The 24,256-nt window shown below is 40.4% G+C and overlaps 1 protein-coding gene across 4 annotated transcripts in view; it reads right to left on the reverse strand.

Moving 5' to 3' along the window:
• arap2 (ArfGAP with RhoGAP domain, ankyrin repeat and PH domain 2) overlaps positions 1-24,256 on the reverse strand; it is a 119,935-nt gene that overhangs the window by 62,702 nt on the left and 32,977 nt on the right. For 3 of the 4 annotated variants that reach the window (XM_086059828.1, XM_086059829.1, XM_086059827.1), the window contains exons 12-19: positions 21,025-21,110; positions 20,407-20,589; positions 16,303-16,477; positions 12,364-12,489; positions 6,084-6,228; positions 2,113-2,218; positions 1,648-1,846; positions 611-674 (exon numbers count right to left, since the gene is read on the reverse strand). In XM_086059828.1, the coding sequence (XP_085915954.1) occupies positions 611-674; positions 1,648-1,846; positions 2,113-2,218; positions 6,084-6,228; positions 12,364-12,489; positions 16,303-16,477; positions 20,407-20,589; positions 21,025-21,110 (1,084 nt within the window). The remainder of the gene's footprint in view (positions 1-610; positions 675-1,647; positions 1,847-2,112; positions 2,219-6,083; positions 6,229-12,363; positions 12,490-16,302; positions 16,478-20,406; positions 20,590-21,024; positions 21,111-24,256) is intronic. The other variant, XM_086059830.1, reaches the window with a different exon arrangement.

Raw genomic sequence — 24,256 nt, forward strand, 5'->3', positions numbered from 1 at the left:
TGCTGTTTTTTCATTGTATTAAAAAAACCATAGTAAACGTGAATTACCGTTTTTGGCAGTATTCATTTGGAGTTTAGTATACGTCATTAAACGTTTTTGGCGGTAAAAGAGTTAAGTATCGTTATCACATTGTCATTATTAACAAGAAAGTAGCCAATTGCCAGCTGAATATATGGTGCCAAATTTGTCCATTGCAAAAAAAGGGATTCATCCACAAGTTGGACGAGAATATTTTGCAGAGGTCGCCTATTTATTTCAGTTATTTCTGTGGAAGTTGATGCAATGTAAAACTTGTTTGGTAATCAGGAGAGCCAAACCCAGCCCTGGCTGAGGGAAATAATGCAAAACTTGTTTTGAATAATAATATTGGCATTTGTAGACAAAAGAGGAAAAATAGAATGAAATTGTATAGTTTATTTTAAAACTAAATAACAGCGCCCCCAGGGGGCTTCATCAAGAACATACCAACCAACAGCAATTAACCAATCCACCTCCAAAACGGAACCTAAAATAATGAAGGGAAGCTTCCATCACCTTTAATAGAGTAACAAAGCGGCATGACTCGTGTCGCTCCACAAATTAACTCGCTTTTGTTGCAACACTGACGTACCTCCCACTCTCCACCATCAGGAGCACTTGAATCTTTTCCTCGCCCTCAGTATGGGTGGTAACAGCTGGGGACGTGAAAAGCCAACAAATGAGAGGGCAAGAATTGACATAAGTTCTCTCATCAAGTGAGTCCCAAGTCCTAAAATTGGTTCTTTAAATCCGATTCAAGTCGGGTCATACAAGTCCAGTCCCCCACCTCTGGGATTTGGACCATGTGTTTGGTGTGAACACCGAAACACAGAACTGTCTGACGAGGATCCTCCGGATTGGTTACTTTCAGTGTTTGTAGATAACACAAAGCATAAAAATGTCAAAGTCATCAGAGAGTTAGCACAGTTAATCACAGAGTCTCTTAAAGCGTAAGCGGATTAGGCCATTTTGTGCTGCGGGGGTTATACAGATCTAATTTGCGGCCTATTAAAAGCTCCACTTAAGCTGTCTAGCAGGGGACTGTTTGTGGCAATTTTCAGGGAAAGGCACAACAGCCTGATGAAGTCACTGCGACAATAGCTTGTGGTTGTGAAAATGGGGTTTGCGAGCCGCAAAATGATTAGCAACGAGACTAGAAATTGCGTGTAAATGCCGAATGAAAAAGTACGGATGGCATGCGCAATGATGAGGAATGACATGGAATGGTATTAAATGATGGGAATGAATGGGTAACTGTTTTTAGTGGGAGGTGGATCATTTTGGCACGATTGTGCTGAATGTTTTGAATCTGAAATGATGTGTCTGTTTCGTTAACTGTCATTAGGAATAAATGGGGACATTTTTGAGGGAATTTTTGGTCAATGGGAATTTTTGGTCAATGGGAATTTTTCCCATGGTTAATTAAATGAGCTTTTTTGGGGGGGTTGAAAAAGTTTAATTTTGGCAAAACTATGAATTTTACGAATGAATTTTTTGAAATTGGAATGATGTGAATCCGATGAATTATGCGGACGTAGATGCATGCCAAAATAGTGAGCCGAAGGAAAACAGGAATAACACCCGACAATTTTATTATATATATTTTTTTAAACGGCCCCAGAGCCTTACTTAGCTCCTGCAGCTGTTTGAGACGGAGCACTTCCTCGTCGCCCTCCTCGTCACAGGGGCCGAAATGCAAGACGGATCCGGCCAGGTTAAACCAACCCGTCCTCCAGTGGTACAGGTCGTGACCCTCCTTGTAGAGTAGTCGGCCAATGAGCTCGCTGTTCTCCTGCACCAGACCTTCTGCTTTGGGCGGCACCAAGCACTGGTTGGAAAACATGTACAACAACATTAGATTAAAATTATTATTATTATTTTTTTTAATCACCTCATGACATGTTCATCACATTCCTGCTATTGTGCTTACTGTGACACAGATGGAGAAGCATATGGACATACCTCCTACGGTCCAACTAGGACTAAAGTAGAGAGGTGGCACATTTGTGTAGGAGGTGATTACGCCAGAGTGCCGTGAAGAAAGAGATGAAAAAAAAGTAAGCGCTCATCAAAAAAAAAAAAAAAGGCTCTGACCTTAGTCAGCGCCTGGATCCAATCACGGCGCGTTTCCTGCGTCTCCGCGCCGATGACCAGCGCCCGCGACGACTGCAGGTACACCTCCACGGTGAACACGGCGCTGCTGGAGAAAATGCAGCTCGGTAGAAAATATCAAATGGTAATGTGTGGATATTTGCAATTAAAATGCATTACAGCAGGAAGCTAAGGTCTGCCGTTTTTGTTGCCATGAAAACTGGCGAAAATGTGCATAAATACACTATATGTCATTTATTATGAATTTCATGATATATTTTAAAGTATGTCATATTTTATTTAGTATTAGGGCTGCAACTAACAATTATCTTAATCGATTCATTTGTCGATGAATCAATGAATTTGATTTCAAAGACAGGACTTTATTTCAAATTGCAAGGTCAGTGCAGAAAATTCACAAATTGATTACAATTCCAGTTACCAGTTTGTGTATCTGTGAAAAATATTGATCATTGTTTTCCAAAGTAAAAGCAGACGTTTGCAAATATAAGACAAAGATAATAAGTCTGCTTTTATTTATCCTAAGAATATTTAGTCCAAGGATTTGGACCATTTTTTAATTAAACAAGGTCTCTAAATGATTAATCAACAATCAAAACAATTATCAATTAATTTGATCATTGCGTGACCACAAAATCATTATTTGTGTCCCAAAAAAAAAATACTAATTTGCTGCTTCCCCAACAAGTACTTACTAATTAATTTGTATGTTATGCACCTAATTTGTGGGAACGAAAAACGATTTTGTAGGCACAAATTGGGTACAATGTGCCTAATTTGTGTCTGCAACATCCTAATTGGTTGCCGACGCACGTTGCTCAATATGTTCAGCAAACTTAGGAATTAATTTGTATATTTGAATTTGTGCGCATATTATACTACATTTGTGGTCACTAATTAGTATCCAACGGTCTCAATTCAGCATTTCCTGCTATTTTATAAATCTTGTGGCCACATTTAAAACAATTTTCCTCAAGCCCTGTCGGAGGCTCCCCTGGATATAAGCAATCAAGAGCCAAAAGCTTCTTTGTTGGTGTTTCTGTATGCACCTGTGCTTCTTGCCCACTCTCGAGCCGGCTCCTATGTGAGGAGCAAAGGCCACACACTAGTTATCCTGGCAGTTAACTGCCGAGCGGGAGCTCGTGGGAGTGCGCAGAGTATGCCCGTTCTGTGCCGTGTGTCTGGGGAACGGGTGTTTACGTGGCCCTGGTGTAACCCGGCGCCGCCTCCTCAGCAGGTGTGCAGACGCTTGTTGGGGGAGGGGGGGGGGGGGGCAGAGCGATGGTCAAATGCTGCCGTCAGGAATGGACGGAATGAGACAACTGAGAGGACGGGCCACAGAGCAAAATTTGGCTATTTTGTGGCCACGAATTAGGAATAATTAGCAAGCAATTCTAACATTTATGTGACAAATTACTATTTTTATACTAATTCATGGCAAGAAATTAGGCAAAAAAAATCCAAATTAATTGGCAAGCAGTTAGCCATGCAAATTTGAGCAGTTGGGTCAGCAACAAATCTACTATTTTCCATCCATCCATCCATCATCTACCGCTTATCCGGACTTCCCTCTCCCCAGCCACTTCAGCCAGCTCCTCCGACGGGATCCCAAGGAGTCCCCAGACCAGCCGAAAGACATAGTCTCTCCAGCGTGTCCTGGGTCGTCCCCGGGGCTTCTCACCGGTGGCGTCCAGGAGGCATCCGAACCAGATGCCCGAGCCACCTCAACTGGTTCCTCTCAACACGCAGTAGTAGCGGCTTCACACTGAGTCCCTCCCGGACGACCGAGCTTCTCACCCTATCCCTAAGGGAGAGCCCAGGTACCCTGCGGAGGAAACTCATTTCGGCCGCTTGTATCCTGGATCTTGTTCTTTCGGTCACGACCCACAGCTCGTGACCATAGGTGAGAGTAGGAACGTTGATCGACCGGTAAATCGAGAGCCTCGGCTTCGCTCCTTCTTTACCACAACGGACCGATACAGAGTCCGCCTCGCTGCAGACGCTGCAATCTACTTATTTTGTGGCCAGAAAATATGAATTGTCAGCTTTAGCTTTCTTGTTAAAGACTCCATCTCCATGCAGTTCGATCGAACCCAGGTTGAGAACCGCTCCTCTAAATTCTCCATAGGTCAAGGTGAAGCTTACATTCCCGAAGTCATCCCAATACTTTTGGCCATCGTGTGGTTACAGAACTAAACGGCACACGCTTGCCACGGCTCACATTTGTCGCAGGCCGCCGGCGCCGTGAAAATCCGAGTCGACCGAATGCGAGGAGAAAAAAAAGGTCGCTTTGCAAGGTTGTTAAAGAGTCTGAAGGTCAGAATTTACTGCTTTAAAAAGGTGGAAGCTTTGAGGCAAAAAGGGGGGGGGGAACTTATCAGCAGCCAACATGTTTCCTATGCATCAGTCCCAGAAGCGGATTTGTAATATTCATAGAAGGTTTGCATCAGGGTCCGAGCTTTAATTCAAAGTGTCCTCTGTGCCGTGCAAAAATGACCCGAACGCACGGTTTAACAGAGGCCTCCTGCGGTGCACCGATAGACTGCCTATGGGAGAGTGTCATCTGCATACGTTAATATTTATGATCTACAATAGACCAGTATTAAACATTCAATTAAAAAAAAAATCTTTTTTTAATTAATTACTACTTTCCTAATGCAATTTACGACCTAGTGATTTGCCTATTTGTTACTACTATAATAAGAATAAATATTTTATAATTATATTCTAAATATAGCTTCGATGGCATGTCTTTATCATTTGTGGAAACATGACCATGCAGATTACTTAAGCTTACCGAGTCCTTTTGTTGTAAAACTCTTCTTTGTGTAGTACGATTGCAACGCTTTACACCGTCACCACCTCTGAGCAGGTTCCTTTGCTTCTTCTTTGTTTGTTTGCTTGCTCCACTTCCAGGAGAAAGTATCAAAAAGTTTGCTCCCGGAGCAACTTTTTAACTGAACGCCAGTGGGAGGGCAGGAGCGGCGGCAGGGGAAGTTTAGGACGGTTTGCCAAAGTAAACAGGAAATACGGCAATCGTAAAGCCCTGATAGGTCAGTGTTAAAGTGAATCATGCGCCGGCGATAGATATGCTAATGCAACAAGCGTCGCGTGGAGGAGAAATGACACAGAAGTCTGTGTGTTTACTTGGTGAGGTGGAGGGGGGGCAGGAGGAGGGGGGGGGCAGGAGGAGGGAGGGGGGTGGGGTAATTTGTGATTTACATAGGCAGTCAATTCTGCTGCAGTCCAATAAATGAGAAGAAATGCTTCCAAGTGCCTAAGCTGAGTGTGCGGTCTGGAAATTAGGCGTTTAAATTGCTGTGAATGTACATCATGTCTGAGAAGCAGGGTGGGCAAAGTATGGCCCGCCGGCCAGAAAACGGACCGCTGCGTTCCTTAATCCGGTCCATCAACACTCCTGCAATATGTGTTGTGTTCATTTAGCCCTCGTTTTCTAAAACAGATTCAATAAAAAAAAAAAAAAAATTCTACTGGTAGGATTTTATGAGATCCTTTAACATTTGTTTTTGTTTAGTCAATATTAATGATCATTAAATCCCCTGTAACTAATGCACTTAAAAATGAGCACACATATTTTATAGTTGGTCCACGAATCTAGTCATTATTTCCTAAAATAAGTTTATTCACAGTCGGATATCTTTTTAAATTTTTGGTTGATTGATGTATTATAAACAACAAAGATTAGTCAACCCTATATTTACATGTACATTTGATATATATATTTATATAGTATATGAGCACAATAATCAATTTATTCGTAAAAAAAAAGAAGCTTTTATTCGGCGATTTATTAGAACTTATTTATTTATATGTATTTATTTATCTATATTTTATTCATCCTTTTATACCACCTAATAGTTGATTAAATCGTTTATTGCAAACGAGATTTGTTCTATAAACCAATGTGTTTTATTTTACGCACGCACTCGTACCCTACGACGGTCATCGTCTCAGCGTTGCTGATGGCCAGGCTGACGATGTCGGCGACGGCCACCCTGCCGACCGCCGTCGGACTCTGCGTGCTCTCGTAGTACGTCAAGAAGCCGCCCTCCAGCGTGCACCAGCGGCGCACCGTCTCTGTAAAAACAGAATCGCAATAAACATCATCTTCACTCATCATGTTGATAAGAATCGCACATGAGTTCACTTGAGTCAGGCTAAGGGAATTGCTTATAACTAGTAACAATTGTATAACTTTTTAGGTCAAAGTAATTTTATGAGGAAAAAAAGTTGCATATTTTTTTGAGTAATATTGCAATATGTAGAGGGAAAAAAAGGTGTGTGTTTTTTAAGAGAAAAAAAAAATCATCTTGTTTTATGTGTTGATTTTTCTTCCACAAAAGTTTGACAAAAGTCATTTTTAAGATAAAAAAAAAAGTAGCTTTATTACATACAAACAAAACAGTACTACTTTGTGGAACATAACAGTTTGTGCTAGTATATAAGCTAGCATGCTAGCTAATACTATTGATAAGCCTCGTGAAAGCGGTTTGTTTGCGTTGAATAATTGAAATATTGAATAACGTCATTTATGTAACATGGGTGTATGATTGTGTACATGCTAGATGCATGGTGTTGATGCTTTGCTGATAATTTGTCAGCTGTTACAGGCTACAGTAAATACACATCAAGATGAATGTGACTGTAGCGTCATACTATAAATGATTGCTGTAAATATGCCTTTGTTAGTTTAGGATTGTTGCACTCTATTTTTAAATCCAAAATGACTTTTCAAATCCACCCCCAGAAAAAAATTACTTTTGAATCGACGCCACTTGATTCCACCGCTGCTCCATATCAAAACCGCGTCGTCTTTTACGACCGTCTGACTGGGCGAATTACACATCCAATGAGAATGAAGTTCATGCAAACATACCTAATTTTGGATTTTCAAAGTCACCGTGCCATCTGTTTCTTTCTTTCTTTGTTGTGCTGCAAACAAACACGCTCACACAGAGAAAAACAAACCCGGCGCGCCACCCGTCGCCCCAAACTTTCCACTGTATTCATCTCATGAATATGCTAATTCTTCTGCCAACTGTGCGCGGCGCTTGTGAAGAAGCGGATGGCGTCCCAATAAAAGTGCCTGCAACTGGCTTTTTCAAGGGAAAGGATGCGAGAAACACAAGGACGCCATTCACCCTTGCACCGCTCCTCAGTGTGGCTCTTTTCCGCGTTTCCGTGTCGAAATAGGACAGACTTGAAAAGTGCAACATGGCTACTTGCTGCGGGCTTTCAAAAAGAGGAAAAAAAAGTTCTTTTGAGAATAAAATGCAAACAGCAGCCGCAAGAGAGTCATCATCTCCAGGCACGAACAGCCGAGCGGCACGGAGAGCACATTTAAAGAAGTTGTCAATGACGACTTTTTGAATTGAAAATATACGATATTAGGACTTCAATTTCAAAATAATATCCATGAATATTTTTTTTTCTAATATCAAAACTATATGAAGAGGAAGTCAACCCTCCCAAAAATTCTTGACAATAATATGCTCTATGCAGCCCCACATACAGATTTTTATTTTATTTTATTCTTCACACTTTTTTTGCCGCGTAATAATTTTCACATAATACTTCCAATTTACAGCGTTCAAATTTCAACTTGCCTCAAAAATTCACGCCTTCCCGACTATTTATCATCTGACTCCACATTACTTACAGTATTGGCACAATTAAACGTTAAATATCAACTTTTCCCCATTCATTTTCAATGCTACTGACTTTTTTTAAGTCCCACTTTCATAAATGCAACTGATCATCATTACCGGCTCTCGGTTATTGCTCAGTGGCGCACTTGGTAAATTGCGTCCGGTAACCGGGAGGTCGCGAATTTCAAATCCTACTTCCAAATGTATCCGTGGCAATTATGCTAAGTGATTACATGCTAACCAACCGTCTATCATATCAGGAAATGCATTATCATTTCACTGAAATGATTAAAAGCATGTGTCCCACTTTCAGAATCACATGACACTTTTCAATATAAATACGTCATAAGCCATGATTTTTTTAACCAGACGAATTAGGTCAGTGGTTTAAGCAATTGCCTGCCACACCGGAAGACATCATTGTCAAATTATTTCACTATTGATACTTTGTAATTGTCACATAATTGATCTTTCAATTTACGTCATAAGCATTCAGCTTAGCATTTAGCTTTTAGCATTCCCGCGCAATTTCTGCAGAAATTGCATTTAGTCTTGTCTAGATACGGTATTTTGGTTGGCGTTAGTGGAATATGAGTTAAGCAGCAAAATCCAGCAGTTTTTGTCAATATTGGAAGGCGGCCATTTTGCCACTTGCAGCCGAGTGAAAATGACATCATAGTTGCTCAGCTCTCAGGTAACAACCAATCACAGCTCAGGTTCAGAAAACAGGTGAGCTGTGATTCATGTATAGAAATGTATGACTTTTTTTCTTAAACATATACAACTGTTTGACATTTTTTCTTTTAACATTGCGACTTTAATAAAAAAATAATAATAAAACCATTTTGTGACCGTTTCCCCCCTGAATCAAAACAAGACCGATTGTAAAACAGAGACATGGCTACTCACTGTGGGCTTTTAAGAGGGAAAAAAAGTCTGTTCTTGAAAAATAAAACGATAATAGCATCCGCTAAAGAGTCATCATCTCGAGACGCGCCCAGCCGAGCAGCACGGAGAGCAAGAGTGCCATATTTAAAGCCGCCGCCGATGACGACGCGCTTCGTTGGAAACGTGTCCCCGGATTTTTGCGCTTTTACCGAAAATGTCACGTTCATTTTTTTTTTTTTGCTCGGGAGGACGTCTCTAAGTGCTCGTTCTGCGCTCATTTTGACTTTGCTCCCTCTGTCCCCATTCTAATAACCACATTTGTAATAATCACGAGTCTCCCGCCGTCGTCGTCTTAAGAGGCGCGCTTGATTTCCCAACAGCTCTGCCTCGTCTTATTAAGGACTTTAAATTATGTATGAATTTGCGTGTTGGCAAGCGGAAGGAGGGTTGGTAAATGCGGGGACAAAAAATTGCCAGGTGTGCACATAACGATAATCAGGCCAACTACAGTATGAGCATCCGCCTGATTATTGGAGCTATAATTGGCTACACGTGTAAGATTATACTGTGGTGTGACTGTGATACATATTAACTCATTCACTGCCATTGACGGCTATAGACGTCAAAAATTCATTTGAACTATTTCTATTAGTTTCACATGTTTTTCTACTTTTGTTAACAAGAGTATGAACACCTCGAAAAAATTGTATTGTAGATTTAGAACAGATATAAAATGTGATTAATCATGAGTTAACTATTGAAGTCATGCGATTAATTACAATAAAAAAAAAAACGCCTCTAATTCCTTTTAATAATATTTTCTTTTTTGTTTAATTACTTAATTATTTCAACTCGAGATTAATCACAAATTTTATATCTAAATGTACAATACATTTTTTGCCAGGTTTTCACACTCTTGTTAACAAAAGTGGAAAAAAAATGTGAAACTAATAGAAATAGTTCAAATTAATTTTTGACGTCCATAGCTGTCAATGGCAGTGAATGAGTTTGAGTGAATGAACATTGTGGCCACAAATTGTTAATACTAAACCTGTACAATACTTACAATTACAAATGGAGAAGCTCCTGGTTGTGTTGAGTGATTGTGCAACACAACTACAAAGCCATTCAGCAAAATAATACTGGCGAGGAGAAGAATTTACAAGCAGTTAGCTTAGCTTCATCTATTTCTTCTTCTTCTACTACTACTCTTTCTTCTTCTGGTCATCCAAATGCCCCGTGGCACTCCGTTGCCTCCCACAGGTCAGTATTGGTACTCCACCAGGCAATGTTCGTCACGTGAGGGTTCACTCACTCAATTAAGATTAAAAATAGGTATAGGTATATCTTTGAAAAAATAAAAAATAAAAATAAAATAGGTATATAGTATTAAACTAGGCGTTAAATTGGCAACAAAAAGTGATTTTATTCTTCCTTACTATCATGGGATTTCAGTGGCTTTGTACAACAGCACAATAGTGGGAACAATAGCACCTGATTTGCAATCAAGCAGCTGTTCCCTCTTCCATCCAGCAAAGACCCCCATGGCCGAATCACTCTCCACGGGGGTCCCCCGACTAAACCACTAGAGATTAAATCTGCATTTTGCTCGCCTCCGAAATGGGCCAATTAGCGCAAGAGAAGCCAGGAGGCACCTGTTGGAATTTTGACAACTAGGAACATCAATTCGGGCTCATCTCCAACTTTGTGACTTTCAATAAATGCTTAAGTGTGCAAAATGAGCCGGCTGATGAGACTAATCAACACAATCAATACGGCCATTACACCCGCCCGTTGTTCATCAGCATTTAAGAATAAAACTGTTTACCGCCAAGTTTGCCGTTCGACTGGGCCCAAACGGAACCAGAATTGACCGGCACCAACTTCACGCCAGAGCTCATTAGCAAAACAGACGGCACCAAACACCGCTCCTTACACCCCCCCCCCCCCACACACACACACACACCCCTCCCTATCCTGCTGCCAATCATCTGCCTATTTCGTTATCAGTGATGAAGACATCGGCGAGACAGCTCGTCAGCGAGCTTGAAATGAAATTTGAGACAAAGTCGAAGACAAATTACAGCCTACAGAAAACAAAAAAAACAATACTATTACTTTGGTACCTTGAATGAATTTAAATGCCCTTAATTAAAACAAGGCAACAATAAAAAAAAAATTACTCAGGCAATATCAGGGATTAAAAATAAAAACGCAGAAAGTGTGTCGATGTGATTTTATTTTGAAGGCTTTCATTTTGAAAGGATGAGTTACACCGATGTTGCCCGAGCAGGCCGGGAGCGATATTGTTGCCTTGAGTTGATATTAAAAGCTTGAATTGTGGAATACAACTTGGATCTGGAGTGTTGGTGCCGAAATCAACCAACTAAGTAAGAAATGTTGCCAACCATTGCACACACCAGCGAGAAGGAAAGAAGGATCACTCTTTAATCCAGTGGTTCGGTGAGTCAGTCTCAGGGGTTCGGGGTCACGACACATACCCGACGGTAGGAAATGTGATTTTGTTATTATTATAATTCGAGCACACACACACACACACACACGCACACAAAAGTGTTCGGACAAATATGTGAAATATGAATTCACATCTACAACGGAATGCATGGTGTTCCACAGGGTTCACTTCTGGGGCCTCTGCTGTTTCCATTGTATCCACTGCCCCTGGGGCAACACTTCCTTAAGATGCATGGAGATAGGGAATACAACCCTTTCTGACTTCAAGGTGAAAAAAGCCAGATTTGAGGAAAAGGCTACTCTCCCTCTTCATTTTGTTTACCAGTAAATAAATACAAATCATATTTTATTTGTTAATAAAGAAGGGTTCGGGGAATGCGCAAAGGGAACTGGTGGGGCTCAATACCTCCAACAAGGTTAAACTCTGATGTACTAAATGCATCTTCCCTAAAAGACACTTAACCCCCCCCCACCCCCTTAACCAAGCAACTCCACCAACGCAGTAGCCCTCCATCCCCGACAGCAACATCCAAGACGGCTCCCTCTCCCAATTACGCACAAGCCCCAGGGACACTCCAGCTGTTTGGAAAAGGTGCGACCACTGTGGAGCAGGAGGTGCAGAGGCTGAGGGAGCTGGAAGTCAAGTGGAGTCTGATTCAGAGTTTTAACTACCTAAGAAAAGTTTCACAAGTACTGTAACCTTTTTCAGGTCAAGCACTCTTTTCATGGGTTTTGGCAGTACACAGGCAAATCCGAATTTAGAGTTTTTCTCTGGGAGACAGCCAAAATGGCTCTTTTGAGTATTTAAGGTTGCCAATCTCAACTCTTTAGCATCAATTTTTACTTATCACATAAGTCTACAACGTAGGGTTGAACGGTTTTGAAAACAATTGCGATTTAATACGCGAGATCAGATTTATTATATATAAATTTTTGGGTCTTGAATTGCCAATAGTGGCCATCTATGGGCATTGCCAGCTCCTGTTTAGGTCCCGGAGGACACTCATTGATTGTTGTGACCCGAGTGTTTGGCGTAGGGATTAAACGATTGCGAGTTTGACAGCTGACGGGCTGACATTGATTGATCGATGAGTTCTTAACTTGAGCGGACCCCTGACTAACGCGCACTTGATCGGGGCCTCGCCAGCGGATTGATGAGACTTGCCGGCCCGCCCTGGTGACGCGGCACGCGGCCACTCACCGTCTCCTCTGCGACGATCCGGCGGTGTCCTGCCGTGGCCCGGGGAGATGTAGAGGAAACCGTCCATGAAGGGGGACGCCTCGGATGGGGATGTGTTGCCGGACCGCGGATCAAGTCTTGGGAAATCTGTTAGGTGAGTAGATTACGATGAGTACTCCGTTATTGATCCTTGAGGATATTTACATATATACACACGCAGAAATAAACATTCAGCCAGTAGTGAAAGGTCTCGCACTATAAAAAAGTAGCTGGATGAGTGTTTGTAAATACGTGCCGGCATATAGCTTTATAAGCTTCTGATAACCGGTTTGCGGTTTTGAGGCTTATTAAATCGCAGTCACAATATTGAGGCAAAATCATTCAACCCAATCCCATGGATTGTAGCACATGTAATCTGGTCATAAATCCGTGCACTTCTACCCAAACATTCATGTTAGGGGAATGTAAATAAGCCAGCGTATGTGCTGTAACAAGCTTCCCCGCGTGAGTCTTCCAAACAGCCCCCGCGGGCCACTAAAGCTGGCCTCGCTTTAGATGGGACTGTGTGGTCTGTGGGGGCGTCGGTGGAAGAGTCTGGCCTCCGCTGATTGGCTGCGTCCCCAGTGAAGGCAGGGTGACATGATGGAGTGCTCAATTAGCCATCTGGTCGCCCGTGGCAACCGCCGCAAAGTGCTACCCCGCGAGCGGCGGACAGCGGGGCAATGAAGACGCCGCACAAGAATCGGGCCACACATAATAAATGTCGCTATAATTGGCTACATGTGTAAGGCAGGGTGAGTTGTAATGATAACATAGAAGGCGACTTTCGGGGGAAAAAAGACCCTCCAACAGTAGTGGGAACAATCTGACTTGAAAAGAAAACCATACAGAGGCACTAAAAAAAAAGGAGGCTGTGCTTTTTACAGTATTATCGAAATTGATGCATTTTTAATGTTCAGAGAATGTTCAGAGAGTAAGAGTAACGTGCCACGAAAAATATTTATTGTGGGAATGCTAAACAGTAGGGGTGTGCCAAAAAAATCGATTCTCATAAGAATCGCGATTCTCCTTTAGTACGAGTCAGAATCGATTTGAAATGTCCCAAAATCGATTTTATTTCAATTATTTTATACTGTCTTCACTTTGTTTGTGTGTGCCTTTATTGGGAGCGCTGTTGGTGTTGTACCCGATTTGGCCACTTAGGGGCAGTGTGGTTCCACGCGGTCTGATACACTGTTAAGTTGTAGCCACATTAGAGAGTAGAAGGAAAAAGTCACGATCAAGTTATTCCAATAAAAGTTCGGGGGGAGGGGGGTTTGCAGCGTGGAGCCATTCTTTTGAGTGATAAAAGTGCCGCGAGTAGCGCGCTAATTAGCATTAGCGAGTCAGACTGGAGTAGATCATTACGATTTCTTGAACATCTATAAATTGAAGCAAAATTAATTGTCAATCAAATCATTTTGAATCAAAAATCGTTCTTAATCAAAAATCGATTTTGAATCAAATCGTACACCCAAAAATTGGAATCGAATCATGAGACATTCAAAGATTCCCACCCCTACTAAACAGCAGTTATTGAGATTTTTTTTCTCCTCACTTTTTTGCCGAGAAACAACTTCCATTTATTTACACTGTTCAAATTTCAACTTGCTTCAAAAATTCACGCCTATTTAAAAAACAAATACGCCATTAGTCAATTTAGCTCAATGCTTAGAGCAATTGCCTCCCAGCACGGAAGAACCTGGGTTCAAACCCCGCTTGGACCACATTTTAGTACATTCCATGGTTCGATACCAAGTGACTATAATATCAGGAAATGGATTATAATTTCTCTTTTTATTCATGTCATTTAACCACAATTAAAAAAACAAGAAAAATTCACATCGTTTATCTTTCAATTTACTTCCTAATCACATGCATCCAAATCTTAGCATTCAGCTAATAGCATTCAGCATTCCCGCGCAATTTCTGCAAAAATTGCACTTTGTCTAGTTTGCAATATTTCCTCTCCATTAAAGGAAGCCACTCGCTATTAATGTCACCACTTAAGAGACAAGCAATGACAACTCCAAAGACGGACTTTCACGCCGCATTCTTGCGCGCTCCCAGATTATTTTTGTCTCGCCCTCCGAGCGCCGCGCAGTCCTGTCAACAGCTATCACTGTTGTGTTTTCCGTGTCGATATTAACGACGGCGCGGCGACGTGGTCACACGTTTGCCGTGCCAAAATAGATCTGCCGGATGGGCTCTTGAGGTCGCGTATGAAACATCTTCGTTTTGCACCTTGCCTGACTATCTTCTTCTGTTTTTATTTTGAACCTTTGTTTGTTTGTTTGTTTGTTTGTTTTTAGGTACAGTAGAAAATAAACAGATGAAGCCGAAAATATACAAGGAAGGAACCACTCCACGTAGGTTTGACTGTAAGGGATCAAGCCGACATTGAAGCCGCCCCCGGAGGTTTTCAAAATACAACATCATGCAGTCCCCCTTTTGCCTTTAAGCGGGATGTGGATATGCAAATGAACACACTACAATATCCCAAGGTGCTCCGGGGCGAGCAGGTGTAGGTGCGAGAACGAGGCCCTTGGGGGGGGTTGGGCTACAAATGAGCCACAGCACTGAGACAGGAAGGTACAGAGGCTCCACATGGAGGCGGCTGACAGTTCCGTTTGCCGCAATATGGGATTTTGAGGTCGTTTGGTGAGTACATAGACTGGTAGATACTTTAGTGACATTGTATTTTAATATCATAAATAACTAGAAAATGCCATTTCTGTAATTGCCTTTGAATGCTGACATGCTGAATGCTAGTTCAAGTAGAAATCAACCTTAAACATTTCTGGACAATATGTGACCTCACTAACATGACCTTTTGATTAACATTACATTTGTGGAATATCAGTTATGCAGCCAAATCCAGCCATTTTTATCCATCTCAGGGGGCGGCCATTTTGCCACTTGCTGTCGATTGAAGATGACATCACAGTTGTTCAGAGCTCAGGCAACATCCAATCACAGCTGACTTGTTTTCTGAAGCTGAGCTGTGGTTGGTTGTTACCTGTGACCTGCGCAACTGTGATGTCATCTTCAGTAGACAGCAAGTGGCAAAATGGCCGCCCCCTGAGATGGATAAAAACGGGCTGCATTTTGCTGCTTAACTCATATTCCACTAACACAATATCAACCAGAATACCTTATTTAGACTGGTGGGGCTACATAGAACATATTGTCAAAAAAATTTGGGGGGTTGACTTCCCCTTTAAAAATGTGAAGTGATATGGAATGTTAGTGAAACATATGGAATACTGTGGAATGATATAGAAAGTGAAAAATGTGTTACATCAATGTGGAATGATAAAAATGTTATTGAATGATGTGGAATGGTATTGAAAGATATAGAATCGTTTTAATTAACTCATTCACTGCCATAAATTCATAAAAAAAAAAAAGATTATTAAAAATTAGGGGGGACAGGCGATTAAAATTTGTAATTGTAATTAATTGTATGACTTCACTAGTTAACTCACGATTAATCACAAATTTTATATCTGCTCTAAATGTACAATTAAAAAAAAATCGGTTTTCATACTCTTGTTAACAAAAGTGGGAAAAAATGTGAAACTAATAGAAATAGTTCATATGAATTCTTGACGTCTATAGCCGTCAATGGCAGTGAATGAATAAAAAAAAGAAAACATTATTAAAAATTTGGGGCGTCAGGCGATTCAAATTTGTAATTGTAATTAATCGTATGACTTCACTAGTTAACTCACGATTAATCACAATTTTTTTATCTGCTCTAAATGAACAATAAATAAAAAAATTCGGTTTTCATACTCTTGTTAACAAAAACTAATAGAAATAGTTCAAATGAATTTTTGACGTCTACAGCCGTCAATGGCAGTGAATGAGTTAACAGTATACAGTGAGGGATAATACTGACAACATTTTTTTTTTTACCCAATAGCTTGTTCTGATGCAGGAACTCCATCTGCAGCCTTTGGCCGGCGCGTTGGGCCAGGAGGTACGGCGTGGAGCAGGTCGGGTCCCCGGTGGCGCACATAACATCTGCCCCGCTGAAAACCAGCTCCATGGTCCGCAGCACATCGGGCAACACCACGGCGGCACACAGTGCCTGGACGCACATAAATCGAGACATGCCAGTGGACTCCTTCCATCCATCCACCTCCTCCCCTCCCAGGGACGGCCCCGTTTTAAACCTCCTTAATAATGGATGGCAAAGATAACACTCGGTCATTTTTTGACACAAATCAAATTCATGCCACTCTGTGGATTTGTGTTCGCAAAACAAATTCACGCATGTCCGCTTGTCATTTTGGGATCAACTCATTAAAGTGTGATTCAATAAAATCCCATTTCTTTGTGTCTTCAGAGTTGAATTCATACATTGAACCAGCTGTGGGGGAGGGTTTGGAAACCAAAACGGGCTTTCCAAAAAGTCGCACATCGGACCGTACCAAAATCACCCTAAAATAACGGGAATATGTGTGGTCTGATGAGACAAAGTTTTGCAATAATTTATCTTGGTGTCTTTTTTTATATGACAAAACTCTGGAATTTTAAAAGGGTGTGTAGACTTTTTATATCCAGTTGAGGGTGCAAGATTTCAAGCTTGACTTTGCGCCAGGCTGACCGAGGACAATTGAACCAGCTGGGGGGGAAAAAATCCAAAACGGGCTTTCAAAAAAGTCGCACATCGGACCGTACCAAAATCACCCTAAAATAATGGAAACATGTGTGGTCTGATGAGACAAAGTTTTGAAATAATTTATCTTGGTGTCTTTTTTTAGATTATAAAACTCTGGAATTTTAAAAGGGTGTGTAGACTTTTTATATCCAGTTGAGGGTGCAAGATTTCAAGCTTGACTTTGCGCCAGACTGACCGAGGACAAAGGGTCCATAAAACGGCGCCGCAAGACCACATAAAAGTTTAAGATGAAGTTCTGCTCGCTGATCTCAACAGAGAAGTTAAAATAAGATCACATTTTAATACTTCCTGCGCGAGTCATTAAATCGCTAATCTTTTTTAGGGGGAAAATAAGGAGCGGGGAATATAATGACGACGAGCAGGACAAATGGACCGCATTAAATATAATGAAACAATTTCACAAAGCGGGGAGGTGGGACCACAGGTGGAATAACGGCAATACTGAATGTACAGATCGACTTCTTGTGTTTGGTGATGTGTCCAAGCGCTGCATTCATGAGTTAAAATTCAGTTTCAGTTTAGATTAAGGCTGTAAAGAAGTGTGGAAAGAGCGAAGCGCTGTGAATACTTTCCAAAAATGAGTTTTCTGCCATTTGCCACCTGCAAACGTTGAACTACGCTATACTGTGCCTGACAGGCTAAAACAAAAGAAAAAATACATTCTTTTGTCTCATGTAATTGTTTTTCCCAGTGAGACAAACTTTTATAAACACAAAGTGTTCGAGAGCGCGTTGTTAAAAGGGTTCATCTGTCACAGCTACGAGAATAAAGGCGGGATAAAAGCGAGCCCAGAATGCGCTGTGACCGAGGAAAACGTTCCCCGGCGCATACGTCTCTTCCCATCAATCCGCTCCATTGATGTGACATTGTGGACGATGACCCGCGACAAAGTGGATCCACCGGCGGACGCGCGGAATCTCAACGAGCAACCTTTTCCCTTTCATCCGAGTTGCCCGCCAAGTAAGGAAGCGGCATCGACCGGCGCCGGAGTACAAAGGGCTTATTGATAAAACACCTGAAATAATGACAAAGAACTTGCAAAAGTTAGCTGAAGAATGCTATAGAAAAATAATATAGGGTAATAGCGATTTTTTTTTTTCAAACACAAGGAATAAATTAATTTGTATTCATGAACAATATAATAAACAATAAACAATTTATTCAACATAAAAATGTTGGTCTATTTTTGGTTTTTATTGCCCTTCTTCATTGGCTTGGTTAAGCTTATGCTTAACTAACTATAAATTTATATAAAATATTATTAACTAATTTGCTTCCAAAAACATATCGATATGTTCTATTTTAAATGTTTTAAGTGTCCCAAAGACGTATTTATACGTATTTTTATGTTATGCAGCCTCTCAACTGCACAAAACAGTTGAAACAATGGTAGGCAGGTGGCAGCAGAGTATAAGAGATCAACCAGGGCCATGTTGAAAACCACAGTTCTAGCCAGATTTGTGAATAACGATGAAACTTAGCTATATTCTAATGCTAATTGCTGCAAAACGGAAACAGATGGAAATATTGTTTTTTTTTCCTGATGAAAGAAGAGACTCTAATCTTTCTTTTGTTAAGTTCCATGTTTTTATAGCAATAGAACACAATATTCTGTGGGCCTTGCGAAATCTGTCAAAATCCAGTAAAACAGCCGGGAGCGAAGGGGATTGCTTCAGTGAAAATGTGAAAATGGCTGGGAGTGAATGAGTTAATATAATACTTCAATTAGAGCTGTCAACTTACTGAACAATTGAACTACAGCCATTTTCCTCATTATTTATTTCTTTTGGAGGGTGAAGCCAGTTTTTTGTGGAAAATGCGCATTTATTGGCTCATTCAAAAAATCTTTGTTTAAAAAAAAGAACACTTTTTTTTTTCAATGCAATTATAATGGCCGTCATTTAGACACTACGGCAGTTCCGGCACAGGAATTGTCACAACACACCTCAAGGGTCAGATTGCGCATCTGACGCTGCGCGGTCTTATTCTGTAGCATCTCTGCAAAATGACCTTCTGTGTCATAGCAATTACTGCAGTCACTGGTGGGATTTGTGTGCGTGCGTGCGTGTGTGATGATATAAGGAGGTCCTTTGACACTCTTGTCTAGGTCACGCGGCCTGCCGAGACTCGGCGGAGGTCACCGGGATATGAGCTTCTAATGGGGACCGTGGGAATAGGAGAGGAAGCGGGAGAAACAGGAGGTCTGAAACTGAAATTTGGAAACAAAAGGCTTTTCTGAGTTCCAACAATCCTGAGGATAGGCCTGCACTTTTTTTTGTACTAGTAATAATGCATTTTAAGACTGGGAAATTGGTCCAGATTTAAATTGCACTCCTTTGGTGTAGTACCACATTGTGCCACAACATACTAAGGCAGCATTGAGCTCTACAGGAACACACGAAGCGTAATAGATGAAGATGTAGAAGGAGAAGAAGAAGCTCAAAGTGCGCAATTCTTTCAATGTTTATATTATAATCGTAACTTCAATGCTAATTTCCCTTAGCCTGTCTATGTGTTTTGCATTCTATGCTAGCATTAAGCTAACAGACTTTTGTTGCGAAATAATGTATTTAGCTTTTAAGTATGACGGATTAGCATTTCATTTTTTTAGAAAAGTTTTTTTCACACATTACTCATCCCCTCACTACTTTTTCCGCTACTGTATTTTAATATTGGTTATGACGGTAGGACTTTGAGAAATATGCATTTGTTGAGGTGATGCCTGATGTAAAAAGTTTGAGAGCCCCTGCCGCAGATGAAGGAGGCAGGCGAATGTAATCAGACATACAGTAAATCACTTCCATTTATTTTTATTCTAAACTGACACTCGAAAGAGTCACCTGCCATACAAGCTGACCCCGTGGATGCATAAAAGTCTTTGGTGTAAGTCTTTGTACTCGACAAGAGTCCCCGAGGAGTGGGCTTTTGTGGAGCGCTAAATAGATATGACGCGCAGCTAAGAAGAGACGTCCCATGAAATTAGCTTCGCCGGCAACGCTTACGCTGAGATTGATCTTTTACATACATTGGTTGTGATTTATTAACGTACGCTGTGATCTTTTGGGTCTGTTTTCAAGAGCTTGCGGTAGGGTCCTAATCTGTCAAGGCCGGTTACGGACGGGTAGTCTTTTTTTTTTCTTGTTGCCATTCGCCAGTGGGTGAGTCACTCACCTACTCCCGACATTTCTTTAGAACATAGCTATTTGGAAAAACACACCGATATGCGCCTATTTTTTTTGTAAGGAAAGTGTAAGTGGAGCGATTCAATTTGGTTCAGTGGCATTGTGATACGATTCGCTGATTGACTGCTGGTTGCGATTCGGAAAACACTTTACCTTGTTGAGCTCCTCTGAGTCGTGAAGGCCCTCGAAGACGCGGCAGTGCTTCCTCTCCTGGTACTTTCTGCGGGTGAAATTGGCGCGCTGCTTGTCCGAAGCGCCGGCGCGAAGCTCTTCCTCCGGGGGGAGATGGGCGGCCCAAAAACTGTTGGCCTTCTGGTTCCCCACTTCCAAGAAGAGCTGAGCGGGTGAGGAACGTACCAGATGTGACAGTGCTCACAATTTGGCCAATTTCACATATCACTACTATTATTTTACACATTTTTGACCAAATTGTTGAAAATGGCTCTTTGACCATGTTAATGGTTGAACGAACGTGCCGTCTTGGGGGTCTCCTGAAAAGTGATGATTTTGGAAGTAAAAAGGAATCCACTCAATGTCAGTGATAAGCAACTCAATGATTTGGAAATTCATCTGGAAATCGGAACACTCATTCGACGACCGTATGTAAATGTGTTTAACCTTTTTTTAACGGTTAGCTCCATTAGCGATTTAGCAAAGTGGAACATGGTCATTTTCTTTGTCCTCGTAGAAAGACAATTTTTCACTGTATTCTGTCTTGATCTTAAAACGGAATCATTGTAGGCGTGGCGTGATTTTACTTCAACTTCATACCTCCACTAGCTCATTGCTCCAAATGCTGCTGTCCAGCTTCAAGCTCCTCACTTTGGAGATGCTCGGGCCGAGCGAGCGGTGCTGTCCTGCCGGCGTGGAGAAGAAAGAGACACATTTAGTCCCCTCGGCGCTCCTTAATTGGAAATGAAGGGGCAGAACGAGGCGCCATTAATTGCTAATGAATCATGAGTAATTCATTGTGTTTGCTCGTCGGCCTGTTTATTCGGGTGAGGCTTCTGGGGTCGCTAGTGGCCGAAGAGAGAGCGAGCACCGTGAATAATACATGAGACGGGAAACGCGCGGCATGTGTGAATTATTGTCCTGCGAGCAACGGCGGCTCGCTGCAGATGGAAATTTGTCTCAAGTAGAGCAAGCCGCCTGGCGTGACACAAATTGGAGGCATCAAAAAAATACAACTTGCAGAGCAGATGCTGAATACGCCACTTGCGATAATTACAATACGAGTAGTAACCAAGCCCTGCTGCGAGTAGCGATAATTAACGCCCCCCCACCCCCCTCTGTAGAAATGTTTATAAATGCCTATAGTTTAAACTTGTGGTTCTTCAACTTTTTACATTAAGTAAAAAAACAAACAAACTTAGCTTTCCAAATAGCACCATCAAAACCAAAATTAACTCATTCACTGCCATAAATTCAAAAAAAGAAAAAGAAAAGATTATTAAAAATTATGGGTGACAGGCAATTACAATTTTTAATCATAATTAATCGCATGACTTCACTAGTTAACTCACGATTAATCACAAATTTTATATCTGTTCTAAATGTACAATATTTTTTTGCTAGGTTTTCATACTCTTGTTAACAAAAGTGGAGAAAAAAAAGTTTAATAAAAATAGTTAAAATGAATTTTTGACGTTTATATCCGTCAATGGCAGTGAATGAATTAAAAAAAAAAAAAAAAAAAAAAGATTATTAAAAATTAGGGGGGGGGACAGGTGATTAAAATTGTAATTTTAATTTTAATTAATCACAAATTTTATATCTGTTCTAAAAGTACAATATTTTTTACTAAGTTTTCATACTCTTGTTAACAAAAGTGGAGAAAAAAAAGTTTAATAAAAATAGTTAAAATGAATTTTTGACGTTTATATCCGTCAATGGCAGTGAATGAATTAAAAAAAAAAAAGAAAAAAAAAAGATTATTAAAAATTAGGGGGGGGGACAGGTGATTAAAATTGTAATTTTAATTTTAATTAATCACAAATTTTATATCTGTTCTAAAAGTACAATATTTTTTACTAAGTTTTCATACTCTTGTTAACAAAAGTGGAGAAAAAAAAGTTTAATAAAAATAGTTAAAATGAATTTTTGACGTTTATATCCGTCAATGGCAGTGAATGAATTAAAAAAAAAAAAAAAAAAAAGATTATTAAAAATTAGGGGGGGGGACAGGTGATTAAAATTGTAATTTTAATTTTAATTAATCACAAATTTTATATCTGTTCTAAATGTACAATATTTTTTACTAAGTTTTCATACTCTTGTTAACAAAAGTGGAGAAAAAAAATGTTAAATAAAAATATTTAAAATGAATTTTTGACGTTTATAACCGTCAATGCCAGTGAATGAAAAAAAAAAAAAAAAAAGATTATTAAAAATTAGGGGGGGACAGGTGATTAAAATTTTAATTTTAATAAATCACAAATGTTATATCTGTTCTAAATGTACAATATTTTTTTACTAAGTTTTCATACTCTTGTTAACAAAAGTGGGAAAAAAATGTTAAATAAAAATAGTTAAAATAAAATTTTGACATTTATATCCGTCAATGGCAGTGAATGAGTTAAAATACAGCAGCATATTATTCCAAAAAGATATATTTATTTGAAGCGTATTTCGGGAAAAAAAGTAAGCCAGACTCGAATATCGCGAATACATAATTTCTTTACAAAGGCCAATACGCTACTCAATTTGAGTCACCAATTTGTGCACAACCCTAATATAAACATATACATATAATAACAACGACGTTTTAAGATGCGCTTTCTTTATCCGCACAACTCATTCCAATCCAGGACATTAGCGCTTGCTGTTGAGCTAACAGAGACGGCGCGCGTGGCGGTGTGCAATCCTCGCATCCTTGCCAAATGTCTTCATCCTTCCCCGGTGAACCACAACAGAACACAAAAAGGGCACTCCCACCACAGCAGCTCGCCCACAAAAAAGGCCAAGCTGCCACACATTTCACCCCCAATTAAAAAGTTTTCCAGCGACTCCGGTGACAGCACGCGAGGCTCTCCTTCCTCCTGTGGAATTGTCCTGCTCGCGCCATGCCGAATTAGTGCAATTTTTGTTACACTGTATAAAAGCAATAAAACATGTAGGGGAGGGGTGACGGAGGGAGAACTGGAGCTACCAAAAATAAAATGACCACCTTGTTTGTTGTGCTAAATATGGTATCAGGGTCATTCCAGAAATGGAAAGGTTTTAAGTTGTAATAGCAGTATTCACCACGAGATGGCAGACATTGTTTAACTAATTCACTCACAGCCACTTTCACTGAAGCAACCCCCTTCGCTCCCGGCTGTTTTACTGGATTTTGACTGATTTTGTAAGGCCCACAGAATATTGTGTTCTATTGCTATAAAAACATGGAACCTACCAAAAGAAAGATTAGTCTCTTCTTTCATCAGGAAAAAATATATATTTCTATTCGTTTTTTGTTTTGCAGCAATTAGCATTAGAATATAGCTAAGTTTCATCATTATTCACAAATCTGTTTAAAACTGTGGGTAAATGAGCTTTGTTGCAACATGGCCCTGGTTGATCTCTTATACTCTGCTGCCACCTGCTGGCGTATTTGTAATAACTACCATTGCTTCAACCATTCTCTTCAGTTCAGAGGCTGCATCAAAGCCTTCTGTATGCTCTAGCATTAAAAAAAATAAAAAATACATTTTAAAAAACTTATAAATACGTCTTTGGAAGCATGGTAATATTTATAAAAATAGTGAGTTCCTCAAGAAGTCAGGACTAAAATAGATCAATGAAATGGTGTCTCTCAGGTAAAACAGGAAGCAGATTACATGTTCACTAAATTTAAATGCAAACCTACCTGCCTAGTTTAGTTATCAGTACGCAAACAGTTGAACCGTTGACAGTTCGTTTGAAGTGCATGAGGAGTTTAAATTTGTGGCAAAAACATGGATTAGATTTACAGATTAATAGTATTACAAATGGATTTGATGGGTTCATTGGACATGCGGCTGTT

This window comes from Leptonotus elevatus, chromosome 17 (genome assembly GCF_054856555.1).
Source record: "Leptonotus elevatus isolate MCC_2025b chromosome 17, RoL_Lele_1.0, whole genome shotgun sequence".
Classification (NCBI taxonomy): Eukaryota; Metazoa; Chordata; class Actinopteri; order Syngnathiformes; family Syngnathidae; genus Leptonotus; species Leptonotus elevatus.